General features: G+C 40.7%; 1 protein-coding gene across 1 annotated transcript; it reads right to left on the reverse strand.

The window, feature by feature from the left end:
• Positions 1-335: 335 nt before the first annotated feature.
• stk17al (serine/threonine kinase 17a like) lies at positions 336-11693 on the reverse strand. The gene is made up of 7 exons (XM_072368071.1): positions 11360-11693; positions 7784-7996; positions 4045-4189; positions 3250-3376; positions 3101-3149; positions 2629-2808; positions 336-2007 (listed from the first exon to the last, which is right to left on the reverse strand). The coding sequence occupies exons 1-7, from the start codon at positions 11470-11472 to the stop codon at positions 1722-1724; spliced, it is 1113 nt and encodes a 370-aa protein (XP_072224172.1). The 5' UTR covers positions 11473-11693; the 3' UTR covers positions 336-1721.
• Between the last annotated feature and the right edge of the window lie 2921 nt (positions 11694-14614).

The raw sequence follows: 14614 nt of genomic DNA on the forward strand, positions 1-14614 counted from the left end.
TGCCTTCCAGTAGTGGAAATCATTTGTATTTTATTTGCAATTATCTTTTGAAGGGGGAATCAGGCACACTTTGGATATCAAAGAGGCCAAATGGACGTTCCGCTTGGTTATCTCTTGGTTATTTATTATCTGAAATTCATCATCTCAACCAGCGGGCAAAATCATGCTGATCAAACAAAGCAAACAGAAAACTGGTTGACTTATACTGCACTAAACAATGATAATACTTTCCTGTTGTTGACTTATTGGATACAAATCAGTGATGTGAAAAGACTGAATTTCATAACTACCGCTGAGGTGAAAAAAATATAATAAACTGATAACACAAAGCAGTGTTTGATAGAAAAAGCACATGTATTTATTTATTTTTTTGTTACATTTTGCAATGCATGCCATCAACATTTATTCACTTGAACATTATGTCCACAAGGACAAGTGCAAACCTTCCTGAAATTCAAGAGCAGAATACAACAGTAATAAGTAAAAGTTAACATACAAAATAAAACGTGAAGTAATTATGTTAAACATTCACACACTGGTAAAAAGAAAAAAACTTTTACATCGAAGTCTTAATAAGAACTCACAATATACATTTCAGTACTTTTTTGAGAAATTCTTTTCAATTTCTCTGCTCCCGAAAATCTGAAGGCAAAAGTCACAAATTTATACAAATTTGGGCCATCAGCCAACGATAATATTCTATTGATTCTCAAAAAGGCAAATAAGATTCATCTTCTGCTTTCAACCCTCTTACATACACGAGGAGCATGAAATCTGGAGGCAAACTTGCAGTTAAGTACAAAACATCTTGTGCAACTTGTGCAAAAAAGTGAACAAATTTAATCAACAGATTTATCTTCAACACACAAGTGAGGATGACAAAGTGGCACATTATGATATAAAATTCATGTGACAAAAACATTGGGTGATGGAGAATAGTTCATATGAACACAACATCCTGTGACAGCTAGATAAGCCTCTAGTTTCTCAATATAACACCAAAGTCCAATAACGAAAACAAAAAGTGCTCAAGATTGTCCTTAAAAGAATAACAATGCTACCATATCAATCTTAAACTCAGGCATTTATGTGGCTTTGAATGCTTAAGGGGTTGAGGTGATAGAACACACATAAATAAACATAAAATGAAACGTTAATGTCTGGCTTCAGCATAGGCGCTCCGCTCTGTTATAATTTCTTTGTTAAATAGATCCATCTTTCAAGATTCTTTCAAGATTCTGTGTATGTGTAAGTCAGCTGAAGCAGAATTCATTTTGACGATTCTCAAGGTAGCAGGAGGCTACCTCTCCTCTGTGTAACCCAGTCCAACAGGCTAACTGGGTAAAAAGAAGCCAGTGCAGAGTTGAACAAGCCACAGTGTTAAGATGGGTCCACTTCAGTTCTGTCACTTTTAAGGCAGCAGTGCAGTCGTGCAGCAAAGTCTTTGTGTGTTTTTCCACTCCCTTCACCGTCATCTCTCCCATATTTCTCCTGTGCAATTATTACAATCAGCACAGAGTTGCGTTTATGATCCAAACACACAGCCACACAAACACTTCAGCTCACAGGCATCACAGCAGTAGAGGCAGCCAAGCATACAGCAGCCATAGAGCATGGTCCTGGTTCAGAACAAGACCAAGAAGAGGCAGGCTCACTGGCGTCCAGTGTCCACTCTGTGGAGTGTGAATTTACTAAATCTCTCACCACTTGTGAAACATCGGTCAGCAGATCAGCTCCTGCTGTATTTCAGGTCGTGTGGGGAAAGGGGGCTCACTGAAAGAAAAGGCACCACGGCCCGCCTTCAGCTCGCCTTGGACCGGGCACATGAGGTATGACCCGATCAAGTCCAGCTCGGGGGAAGAAGCTGGGCTTTCAGGCTCCGACTCTGACTGGCTCATTTCTGGCTCGTCCAAAGAGGAGGCCGACATCGTATGGAGGTGAGGGTGCGAGTGGGAATGGGAGTTCAGCCAGGGGTGATTGAGGCATTCCTCTGCGGTGGCTCTCTTCCTGCACACACAAACACAGCAACACTGTGGATGAGTGGAAATTCCCAAAGAGTTTATATAACCAATGGATCGCTTAGATCTTCAGATTCACTCAATCCATTCTCTCAAGTCAGCCATATTCTATGTCAACACTGAATTATAAAAACCACAAAAACAGCACTTTTTAATTCAGATTTTCCCCCCTTCACGTCTCATTGATAACCACAACACTTGAGTATTTTCACCTTTTACCAGTTCTACCACTAATCTGCTGAAACTAAAAGATACTGACTGGAAGATGTGGCACTGGCTGCTTTAAACAATTTGTAGTCGATTAGAGAAAGACTGAAATTAATCAGAACTATTCACCCAGTTAAAGATACCAGACTAAATTGTTGTCTTTTTACATAGCCACCAACTGCAAAAAAAAAAAAAAAAAGGAAATTACTTTTGAAATTAAATGTGACGCAAATCTTATTACCACACACACTCATCTAGATATATGCTAGATATATGCGGACGCACTTCCGTCAGTTTTTAACCTGACTCACATCCTAGGTGTTTAAATCATCAAAAGGTGATGCTGATTGAAATCTATCAGATTCAGCTGAAAAACAATCTGATTATGTTCATCCAGCCTCACCTGGGGTTTTTTACCAACAAGGACTTGATGAAATCAACAGCTGGAGTGGAAATCCCTTCAAATGTGTCCTGTGAGTAGTCTACATTGACTTGGGAGATGTTGAGGAATGTCTCCTGCTTCTCATCACCCAGAAATGGAGACTCGCCAGTCAGCATGACGTAGGTCAGGACCCCAATGCTCCTGCACAGAATGAGGAAGAAGGAGGTCATAATGCAAGATGTCGTCTTTGATAGTTAGAATGTGTTTTGTGACACTTTTTAACAACTGATTTGTTCAACTTCCACCATGGTGTTGCATGTCATCAATTAAAGACAAGTATGTAGTAAGAACTATCATGTGGTTAAAAGTCTAGACACGACATTTTTTTGCATGTTTCGGAGGTGATGTCACAGTGCTGTGTATGTCAATTTTCCAGAGAAACAGCACAGACTGAAAATTGTCTGAAACAGTCTGACTAAAGCAGCACACTTACCACATGTCTGTAGCAGTGCTAATGGGTTCATAGTTCAGGATCTCTGGAGCTGCAAAAGAGACATATGGACCCAATTAGTCATGATATATACCACTCGAGTTAAAAAGACAGGTGGATCTGGGAGTTTAAAAGCTTAAAGCAGAACTTACCCACATATTCTGGGGTACCAAGGATCTCCCTGACCTCTGTGATTTTGTCCATACGTCTGGACAAGCCAAAGTCAACAATACGAATGTCTCCGAGAGGCCTGGCACTGGTAAGCAAGATGTTCTGGGGCTGAAAGGACAAGCAGATTAGGCAAAGGTATGTTACATAATGACCAATTACAATTCAAGCAGCTTGAGATCCTACAAATGTCATTAATTGTATACATGTATAAATCAAGACATTTCAAGTAACTAGCCCTGAGAAGATTAGGGGTATAGCTCGTCATTTAACGCACACACTGCTGCTCTGAGCTCAGATCATCCACTAAGCCTATCAGGCGACACTGAAAACAGGTAGGATATATCTGTCCTACACGTAAATGGCTCTTTAGTGTGCGTAAATACTGTCGTGTACATATAACTGGGCTTGCTTATGACCCAGACCTGCCTCATGCCAAAGTTGGTTGGTAACATGCAAACACAAAGAAGAAAACAGTTTGGTGTATTGGATCTGCACATTACACAATGTATGCTTAAATGAATAATCAAGTAGAAACCAGATACTGTTAATGTGTGAGAAAAGTAAAGGAATCTCAATGATGATTGCCTTTTTACCTCATGACCCATTAAAGAAAACATGATAGTTCTGCCAGGTCCCTTTACAGAGTGATTCCTTATGGGAACAGGGCTGTGACACAATGCATGAGGTCTGATTGCATAACAGCAATAATGTCTTTGGCAGTGTACCCCTCGAGGGAAACTTTCCTCTATTGTCATAAACTCTCTCACTGTCCTTACTTTCAGATCCAGATGGACCACATTGTTTCGATGCAAGAAGGCCACTCCAGTCAGGATCTGCTTAACCAGTCGTATCACATCCTTCTCTGTGAAAGCGTCATCGTTGTCGGCCACACATTGATTGAAGATTTCGCCACCGGCAGCACTGTAAGAAAAACAGTAAAAAAAAACTGAGAATAATCCGAAAAAGAGGGGGAGAAAATAACAGTTTATTGATAGCCATCCAGTGGACTTTAGTTTGGCTTATTTAATTTTTATTGTTCATTTTAACTTGTCGTAATAAACTGTTTTAAAGAGCACAATTATCCCCTTCCTCTCAGTTTGAATAACACATGTTCACAAAAAAAAACATAGGTTTGAAGAACAAACCCAAAGTAATTTCCACTTTCTCTAGGATTAGATAACAGTTTGTCTACTCATTAATGTGCTTGGGAACAAAGTCTGTCCACATCTACAGACTGCATGCAAGTCCAGCATAAATCAATACAATTTTAGGAACCCCGCCTGTAAATGTACCTTCCTTTTCTCATGGAATATTACAGAGATAACAATGGTTATGTCAGCTACCAGCAATTTCAGATAAGGTCTGCTATAGCCTGATTTACTGCAATTAAGCTTTCTAAAATAGGGGAAGGAAGCAGAAGCAAACAGTGTCCAACTAATCAAAGCCTAGAGCATTTCAGATAGAAAGGAACTGATGTTAAATTAATACTACTAATTATAAGAATGAGAAAGTAGGAGCAGGGCAGTGTCAGAATGGTCAGATTCCTCTCTGATCTCGCCACAGTTGTGCAGCATAGTTAGGTAAGGTGGAGACATGGTGGATTTATGTTAGATGCTACATCAGTAAGATCAATGCCTGAAGCTGACAGTTCACCGAAAAAACTACAACCATGTGTCTGGGATTTAGAAAGCACACATGCTTTTTATCCTCAGAGGAAAACTTTGTGACCGTGCCATGGGCAGAAATGTTACATAACCAGAACCTTCCAATCTCCCGTTAGACTCCTAAACCTGCATTTTTTAATTTTTTAACCAACTTCAGCTGTGAAAATAGAAACCACGTTCTTTTGTTTGTTTTCAAGTACATCTCTAAATTATTCTTCCGATCCCCTTCCCTTTGCACTCAACAGCAAATACACACCAAATACCTATCTTACAGCATCTATTCCTGAGACCCACCTCGTTAAACCGGAGGGGTTTCAGTGCAGACACAATCAAACACAAGCAACCTAGAGTAGGTATTTTATTTTCACTTAGGAAATCCATCCCACGAGTGTAGTTTCACTAACATCTCTGATTTTACCTTTAAACTTTGGCCTCATTGGGCCCAGATTGTCAAAACTCCACTCTTCTGTCGACTTAACATACCAGAATTTACTGTTCGTGTCTGAGCACTTAAGGGCATGTACGTACAAAGTGCTTCAATTGCTTCATTCAGCTGCCAGCAGAGAGCCCTTGAATGATTCAAAGTATTGATAAGGATCGTTGTCTTTAACTCAACAGAAAAACTAATTTCCACAAAGAACGAATTCTTACTTCCCCGAAGGCTAAAATTTGTTGTGATCTCCATCTTTCCAAGAATGTCCTCACTTCTGTGCCTGTACTCACACATCCTCCCCTGCACCAACCCACAAAAATACATTCACTGCTGCCACAGTGAGCACACTTTGTGAGGGCAGATTGAGGCTAAATCGTTTTAAAAGAAGAGTCAAGACAAAATGTGAATGTCAAATTCTGAGAAAGTAGAGGAAAATGAAGAAAAGAGGCAAAAGCAGTAAAACAAGTCATCCTTTTTAGCTCGGCTTTTCGTCAAAGTCCTTGTTTGTTAATCACCAAGTCTGGTGCTCATTTACGTCACCATCAGGACCCTGTCAACCAGTGCTGCCAAACCTAACCCGACTGTTGGCTCAGGTTTCTGGACAACACTTTTTGCCCAGTTCAGTTCAAGTGAGGTCTGGGTTATGTTACACAGAGGAGGAGCAAAGATCGAGGCAACCTTGAGATGGGAAATGAAAACTATAATAAAACATAGTCCTGTTATTTAGGACATAAAAGTATTCAAAACAGGACAGTCAAAAGTCTAATCGAACTAAAACCTTTTCTAAAATAGTTTGGCCACAGTTATTCAATCTATAATTCATTGATAATTCATAACTGACTGTTAGATATTGTGTAAAAACACCTTTCAGAACTCAAGAGGTGATTCACTTTTTCATCACTGTCCATCTCTCAAACCTGTCGTTATGCTGGAGGTTTTTTGTGGTCATGACGCATATGGAGCGTCACTTCTAAAGATGATGAAAATTCAACTTCTGTCATTTCTCTTTCATTGACAAGGATGTGGTTGCGGCTATGAGAAGAGTGTGTACATACACAACATTTTCTGTCAGCACAGTAGTGTGCTACTTTTGGGAGCCTCACTTGCTGCTTACATTTAAACCCACAGGAAATGGAAAATGGTTTGCAATTCTTGAAACTAGTGCTGAAGTCAGACACTTTGGAGGTGCAGTTTTTCCATCGGCCACATGTCTCGCTATGAAGGCTTCTGCAGCTTTCAGGACACGTGTGGTGAAGTTATTGACACTGAAAAAGCAAGCTAATGGGTACAAAAATATTGTTCACATACAGGAAGAGGAACTGTTAACCTACACCAACTGACCTCCTGCTATGTTTTCTCTGCAGGCATGCAGGGGTGAATTATGGTGCTACTTCCCCTTTCACACTCACTCAGGGGTCAAACACAGCCATCTCCACAGGGAGGCTTTTGTTCTGCAGAAGAATTCCATGTCTGGGATGGGAATGACTTGTGAGTACTAAGAAGGTGAAGGACCCCGGTCCTGGAACAGGGTAAGGGGAATGTGGCTCAAGCATAATTGGACAGAGTCATCCCCTTCTAATGAGTTGAGTGAGGTAATGTAGATGCCAAGTGACCTTCCAAAATCTTAATTAAACTATGTCATCAGAGCTGTCAAAGAACACTTGCTTGTTATACCATTCCAGACAACCGGGATGATCTTGCTGTGTCAAAGACTGCCCACGCACTACCTTTACTGGTCAGTAATAACTCAAAGTAGAATCAAAATTACTCATTTATTGCTCAGTGTTGTCTCAGTATTTTATTTTCTCACAGTGAGCAGTGCAACGTTTTACCACATTGGTATTTAAAGTGACAGCTCTTGCCATCTACAATAACAAGAAATGAGACGCAGAAGCAAGACCGAGAAGAGCAAAGAACCACAGAAAGAGAGAACTTCCATATAAGGCAGAGTTCATGTAACAGTAATGCAAGGCTGTGCATTTCACATATGCGTGTGTGAAAACACCAAAGCTTTGCTTGTGCGAAATACAGGCTATTGCATGACATGCTTGTAAGATGCACTGAGGCCTTCTCCAACTAAAACAAATTAAATAAAGAGTTATTGCCCATTAAGTAAAAACTAAATGAATAGGTAATACTTAAACTACAAGAAAGCCCCCAGAGATTGAAAGCTTTTAGAGGAATAATATTAACTATGGATTTTCATCCTGGTGGTAACAGAGAGTTTAATAATTAAATAATTTAAATAAGTTTCAAACTAAATAAGTGAGGAAAGTTTAAAAAGGTAATTTAGACCACCATTACTTCTGTGTCATCACCAGTGAAAGCCACTGTTAGTTGTGTATGTCTGTAACACAGACTGATGCACCATTGAAAGAGCTCTATGAGGTATCTGTAACGTCTACAGAGTTGACTTACCACTCAAGAACAAGGATGATTTCAGAGTTGGTTTCATAGACCTCATGCAGAGCCACCACATAGGGGTTTGCCTTGGCGGACTCCAGCACAGCAATCTCGTTCAAGATGTCCATGCGGCAGTCCTCTCCCTTCCGTCGCTTTCTCAGGAACTTGGCAGCATACTGCTTCCCTGTTGCCATTTCAATGCACTTCTTCACCACTGCAAACTTTCCCCTAAGAAACAAAAATGGGAAGAGCCCAAATAAGTGGTTAGCCAGAAAAATCACAACCACATTTTTGTTTTTTGTTACTATTTAATCATAGATTATTCTGTTCCAGATCCAAGAAGCCACTGAAGTAAATCAAAGTCATTTAAACTGTTACAAATCGAAAGGTTGTAACCATTGGACATACTCATGACAATTAAACTACAAGGAGTTGAAACTTAATTTACTATGAAATAGACTATAAGAAGGCTGCCAAAGAGCTGCATGTACAATACTGAGGGCGCGGTTATGGAACAGTACAGAGATAAGGAGGTTAAATGGCATCATTTGAAAATACAGACCGTTAGTGACTGCTGATATGCTCTGCTAAGGGAGGTGTCATTATACATTCGGTTGAGAGTTTACCCCTTCTCCTCCTTTTCCTTTAGCCTGAAAGAGGGTCTGACAGAAGGCAGATAAGCTTGACACTTTGGGGAAAAGCTGCTGAAAGTGGGCAGGGGCCTGATAAGGGTATAGCCACTTTATAGGTCAAGCAAAAACAAAGAGGTGCAACAAAAGGTTGATAGATGTCAGTGGTAAAACATGGGACTGACAAAAGAGCATCTACTTTTTCAACCCTATCACTTCCATTCATTTTTGTACGCATACATTGATGGATTAAAGGGAGGTGTTAAGGGTCATCCATGGGTGCGGGCAGGATGTCCGATGTGTGCAAAATTGCTACTCCGAGTCAAACCAGCACAATCATTTGCCGTCCCTCCCACACTGATAATGAGGCCTTGTCCACTTCTCTTTCTTTACAGATGACAGCAGTGGGGACAAATGGAACTGTGTTGACACCTCCACCCAGACGCTTTGCCAGAGACTGATTCTCCTTTGACAGTCATACAAAAGCTGACCAGTCAGCTAAACACAGGGGCTTCGAGACTAAGACCACCCACCTGACCATGGCTGGTTGTGCCATGCAGGGGGCCACTGCTGTTTCTGTTATGTTGGAGCCTAAACAGAATGCAAAAATGGATACTGTAACCTCATCATTTATGTCCAACTATAGTCTCAGTGAGCCTTACAATTCACACATACAGATGAAGGCTTGGGAAAACTGAACACAGACTGTGAAAAGATGACTGAACAGTACATAAATCGAAATGAAGAGGCCAAGTTAGAAAGGTCTAGTCAGCATGGTGCCAGTCAATTTCCCACACAGCGTTACCCCTACACTGCTGTGCTGCTGACCAAAAACAGCAAAGTTCTGGCGCAAGTCTGATTCTGTTTTGGCTCCCATCCTGGCTGCTATGAGGACTGGTTCACTTTCTTGTGTAGTTTCCTAGTCTAACAGAATGGTAATGCATCATTGTTCAAAGTGAAAAGGAAAAAAATCTGTCAGATGCTTTTCATCCTTAATTAGCCAAGTTCAGATCTGGGGGCTGGGAACTACAAATGGAGAGAAAAGAAATGACCAGGGGCTATGAAAAAGAGCAACAGGAGGCCTTTTCAAAGGTTGGCAGCAGGTCAGAGGTTACAAGACAAGGCCATCTTCCAGCTGGCCACGTTCACACTATGCCATGCTCTGGATGCAAAGAACTATTTGGTTATATTTGTTCCTTTTTCCTTTGACTAAAACAATAGAAAAGTTTGCAACTAAACTCAATTCAATTATCAACTTTAATGTGAGACTAAGCTAATTCCCCTCCAGCACTTGAGATGGTGATCATTTGATTGAGAAATTGGTTTCCTGTGGGGTCTGAGTTTTGTCTCACTCAGCAGGACACTGACTCATGCCTGATGCGCACTGAGAAATGACAGCTCTCACAGCTCTTATTTGCCTATTACTCAGACAGACTGACACACAACACAACTTCCTCTTCCTGCTTTTGACTTGGCTGCAGTGTTTTTTGTCCTCTCCTCTGAAGGAGACCCCGGCTCATAATACAAAGCGTGATTATGAAGAGGCTTTAAAAATAAGACCAACGATTCTTATTGTTTCTTTTGACCTTGTAAGGGTTGAGCGACTATGGAAATAATAAAACTGGCACCAACTGGCTCTAATATGGTCAACACCCTAAATACAGACTATACACCTGATCTCCAGTCCTGCAACATTGCATACATTCTTTCACTTAATGCGATTATGAGGCCTGATCTCAGGATGTTGTTGCGTTGAAGTCATGGGAAAAGGAAAGAGAAGAAGTTTATAGAGGTTGCTGCAGCCTACACCACAAGAGCAGCCGAAAGCCAACTCTGTCTGGTGTCACAGATGTCCCAAGATGACTGAAAAGAAAAACTGTCTGCTGCCAACAGACTCTTTTCATATTCCCCTTCTCGGGAATAAGCTTAAAGTGTGGTTATTAACAAAGATGCAGAATTTGCATAGGCAACAACCATCATTGAAGCCCAAGCCAAAAGCAGCTCTGTCTTAATTTGACATATTTTCTCTGAGAAGTCATTTAGTTGAGTACACTATGGAAAACCTACTTAAATATCACTAATCTGCAATTCATTGGCTGGCAATTACACATCACCACAAACTGCAATTTTGGTTAAGAGATACAGGGAGAGAGATGCAGAAAGGGACTGATTTTAGATGACAAAGGATATTTCATGATACGGTATGAAATGGAACATTATCCAGGTCAGATCCAGGTCCAGTAAATCTTTATACAATATGTGTTATGATTACATGAAAACAATGTTCCTAAAAGGTATGACAATCACTCCGTTTTCATGTCTCGTTCTATCAGTTTGTTGCATAGTTTGTCATTTGACATCACAGTAAAACTATCCAGTCCTAAAATGAATTCAAACTAAATCTGAAGTACATCTCATAACATCTGAGGTTGCCATTACTACAGTAAAGAAGGATCTAAAAGACCACACACGTGGGCAACAGACGATAGCATAGGTAGTAGAGTTTCAAAACCCAAACAACATTTCTTAGACAGCAGGTAACCTGCGCAATTTAAGAACCGCGTGGACAACAGCTGCAACCAGCAATATATGGGAAGGTTTAAAGTTGAAGTTTATGAAAGCGTTCATTTTTACACAACTCATCACACACATTTGTCGCATGAAATTTCACCGACAAAACTAATTCGACAACTTCCAGCCAAGTCCCCCAAAAGCGCATTACCATTGCGCGTTCCAGGTGCCAAGCACTGCTACTTCACGGGATGGAATGCGGGATCGTAAATGTTCAATCAACACGTTCCCAAAACACGCGTAGAGAATAAATCCAATATGATTAGCAGATTTGCTTAGGGATTAGCTACATATTGTTGCAAAGTCCGGTCACAGAGACAGCGCAAGAAAAAAAATCAGCAGACGGATTGTCACAGCAATGAATGCCTGAATTCCGCACATAGTCACTCACCTGCCCAGTTCTTTGCCCACCAGCTCATAGTTGGCTGTGAACGGGTCTTTTCTTATCCTGGTGTGGATCTCTGTCACCATTCCGTTTTTTTTCATTGTTGTTGCGTTTGGCATTTAAGTCGTGTCTTCAAATTAAACAATGTTCATCCACAATAAACACAAACGATGTTCTGGTCTGCTCAAGTAAAAATTAGCATAATAAAAAGAAATGTCAAGGAAAATTGTGTGGTAACCCACGGGTGATAATCCAGGTTAAACGCGTCCCAACCTAAAGGACGATACCTACAGGAGCGCAGCACAGTGTCACAGACGGTTCAGTGAATTTGTTTGAGCGCTACTACGCATTCCTGACAATAAACTCCTCGTCAGGGCCAACCCCCTGCGCTTGACGCTCAGCTGTGTAAGCCAATGAATTTGCTGAACAGAACAGCCAGAGGATGCAAGCCAGCTGGCAAGTGGTGGCAAGTGACAGGAACTTATTGTTGCAGGTACATGAACATAGACCAATATTCCTGTTGTTATTATGGTTTCATGGTAATTAAGATGACTGAAGCTAAGAGGGACAATTCCACAGACACTCTTAGTTTTAGACATGTGAGCATTGTTTCAGCCTAAAGAGCAGATAAATATAAAACAAATACATTTATTTTCCAGGATACATTAATACGATTTGCAGTTTGTTCTCCCTCTTCTGTTCTTACCCCTACTCCTGATTAAACCCATAAACTCTAAAACCTCCCTCCTCCACTAAGCATCACATAACACTAGTGTTCATACTGATTAAAAAGAACACAAACAAACACTGTTGAACATTTGTCACGTTTGGCATTGTTGTTGGTATGTGTTCTCTGGCTGCCTGCTCTGGGCTTGGCTGTGCTACAGGTGATACTTTAATTTTTCTCACACAAATCTCGTGAATTTGATTTGAAGTTGCCCTGAGAAGTTTCCCTGCAACGCTTTTATCTTATCTCTGAGGGAGAGTTTTTTGTCTGCCCATTGAACCTGTATGTCATTATAGAAGAATTCAAAGCATCCCATCAGACAACTCATTAGTGTGCATGGCACAGTCTAAGATGAGAAAGGCTTCTGATCCTTATGCAACATGCTCTGCAAGTTCTCTGTCATTTCTTATATAGGAAGTAAAAAGGGACTGTCACAAGTTGACCCAAAGCCAAGGCAGTGAAAATGAATGAGGGTTACTGGTGATTATCGCTTGCAGAGAGGGCCAGTGTGACAATGATCTACGCTCACCGGCTACTTTATTAAGTACACCTTGCGAGTATAAGGTTGGACCCCCTTTTGCCTTCAGAACTGCTGTAATTCTTCATGGCATACTTTCAACAAGGTGTTGGAAACATTCCTCAGAAATTTTTGTCCATATTGACATTATAGCATCACGCAGTTGCTGCAGATTTGTCGGCTGCACATCTATGATGCCAGTCTCCCGCTCCACCACATCCCAAAGGTGCTCTATTGGATTGAGATCTGGTGACTGTGGAGGCCATTGGAGTACAGGGAATCAGCGATTGGCTGATTAGCTATTTGTGTTAACAAGCAATTGAACAGGTGTACCTAATAAAGAGGCTGGTGAGTGTATATTGTATGGGAAAATTTGTTACCTAAGCTCCAGGTCTTTCTGAAAATGAAACTGTCAAACTAAGAATCTAAAATACTAAGGTCTGGGCTAACATAAAAGCAAATTGCAGGCCCACACAGACACAATTGCAAGTCTTCTCAATCCCCTGAGTGTCAATCCTTGACTAAACTTTTGACCAATAGATGCTGGGGTTTGACTGAAGTATAACTGTACACTTAGTGTGCTTTATGATGCTTTATGACATAGTTTTAGAAGTTCTCTCCCCTTAAAAGCCTTGTTGTAACTTGGGTTGGCAAGCGAGACGTTGGCAAGAAGAAAAATTCTTCATCAGGTACCTTGCATTTTTTTCATTGTTGATCAGTGTTGTATACTTTTAAAATTAGATGAATATGTGTTTAGTTTGGATCTGTGAGGAAAGAAGAGTGCACAAAGAAATTTTGAAAATGTTTCTCAATGCTGGTTTTATAGCTTGTGGCTGAGCGCAAGTGGTTGGTCACATGCCCCAAATGGCTGTTATCAGGCAGACAGAGCAGGATTTGTCCAAGCTTATGATACCAAAGTTAATTTTGTTGCTGCAAAGAGCAACTGATGTAAAGGTGACCTATCGAGAGTCGACATTCCTCAGGCCTGACCAAATCATCAGTGTCCAGTGACAAGGTTACATAATCTGTTACGCCTCCTCAGATTGTTACTTTAAGTTTAAGTGTGCCCACTCTGAAGCCTTGACCCTGCTTCTCTGCCAGGCTTCCCATTAAAGCCAAGGTCAGAGTTCAGAGGAACCACGTTAGTGAGGGAGCTCTACCTGGCTCCAGAGACCTAATGAAAGCACATACCAGTGAATTAGCCTGCCAGCCTGCAGTTTAGTTAACATAAATATGAGAAGTTCAGCCATGACCTGGGGAACACAAAAACCTATCGAGCTTTTGGAACAAATAGGCCTTGTTATGACGGGGGTTGAAAAACAGAGCTCTTGTTTTTTACATGACCTGTGCTATAAATTAACATCTGGATCTGTTCCAAAACGTGTTCACGATAGGGATCTGAATATTATGAAACAGGTATTTTATTACTTTAAAAGGGGGTACGTGTAGAAGGATGTGTGATATATGTTCCAGCCTTTGCTTTTCTTTTTTCTGTGGTGCAGATATGTCTAAACCTACTATGTTGTTTTTTTCTTTGGCTGCTTTCGAGCAACAGAAACAAAATGTAAACAGGTGACAGGTTATCAACTTTCAAAGTGTCAAACCGTATCTATTTGTTTGTAGCGACATTCTCATTAATCTATGTCTTTATTTATTAACTGTAGATAGTCAATCCCTTTTTGTTGTTTCTTTTTTGTCTCAACCAACTGCTGAGTGAATGATTTGGTTCTACAATTGCTAAGTGCTCAGTTATGATTCTCAGACTGTGTTTTTCAGCAGTTTGGTGCTGATCTCTGGGTGCACAACGGGTACTCTGAACTGCTTTGTAACAAGAAAAAAATTTAAAAATTGTCATTTACCCCAAAAAATGGTTTCATAAGACTCACAAGTGTCATGTCATTCTTATGCAGGATGGATATGCAGTGGAGCTGCCTCTTTCAAAGAATGGCTGAAAACACAGATGAGGCAAAAGGTTGAGAACTGAAGGGGAAAGGCAATCCAGTGTTGGAAAAAACCG

The sequence above is a fragment of the Leuresthes tenuis genome, unplaced genomic scaffold (genome assembly GCF_036924035.1).
Source record: "Leuresthes tenuis unplaced genomic scaffold, fLeuTen1.0.hap1 SCAF_17, whole genome shotgun sequence".
Classification (NCBI taxonomy): Eukaryota; Metazoa; Chordata; class Actinopteri; order Atheriniformes; family Atherinopsidae; genus Leuresthes; species Leuresthes tenuis.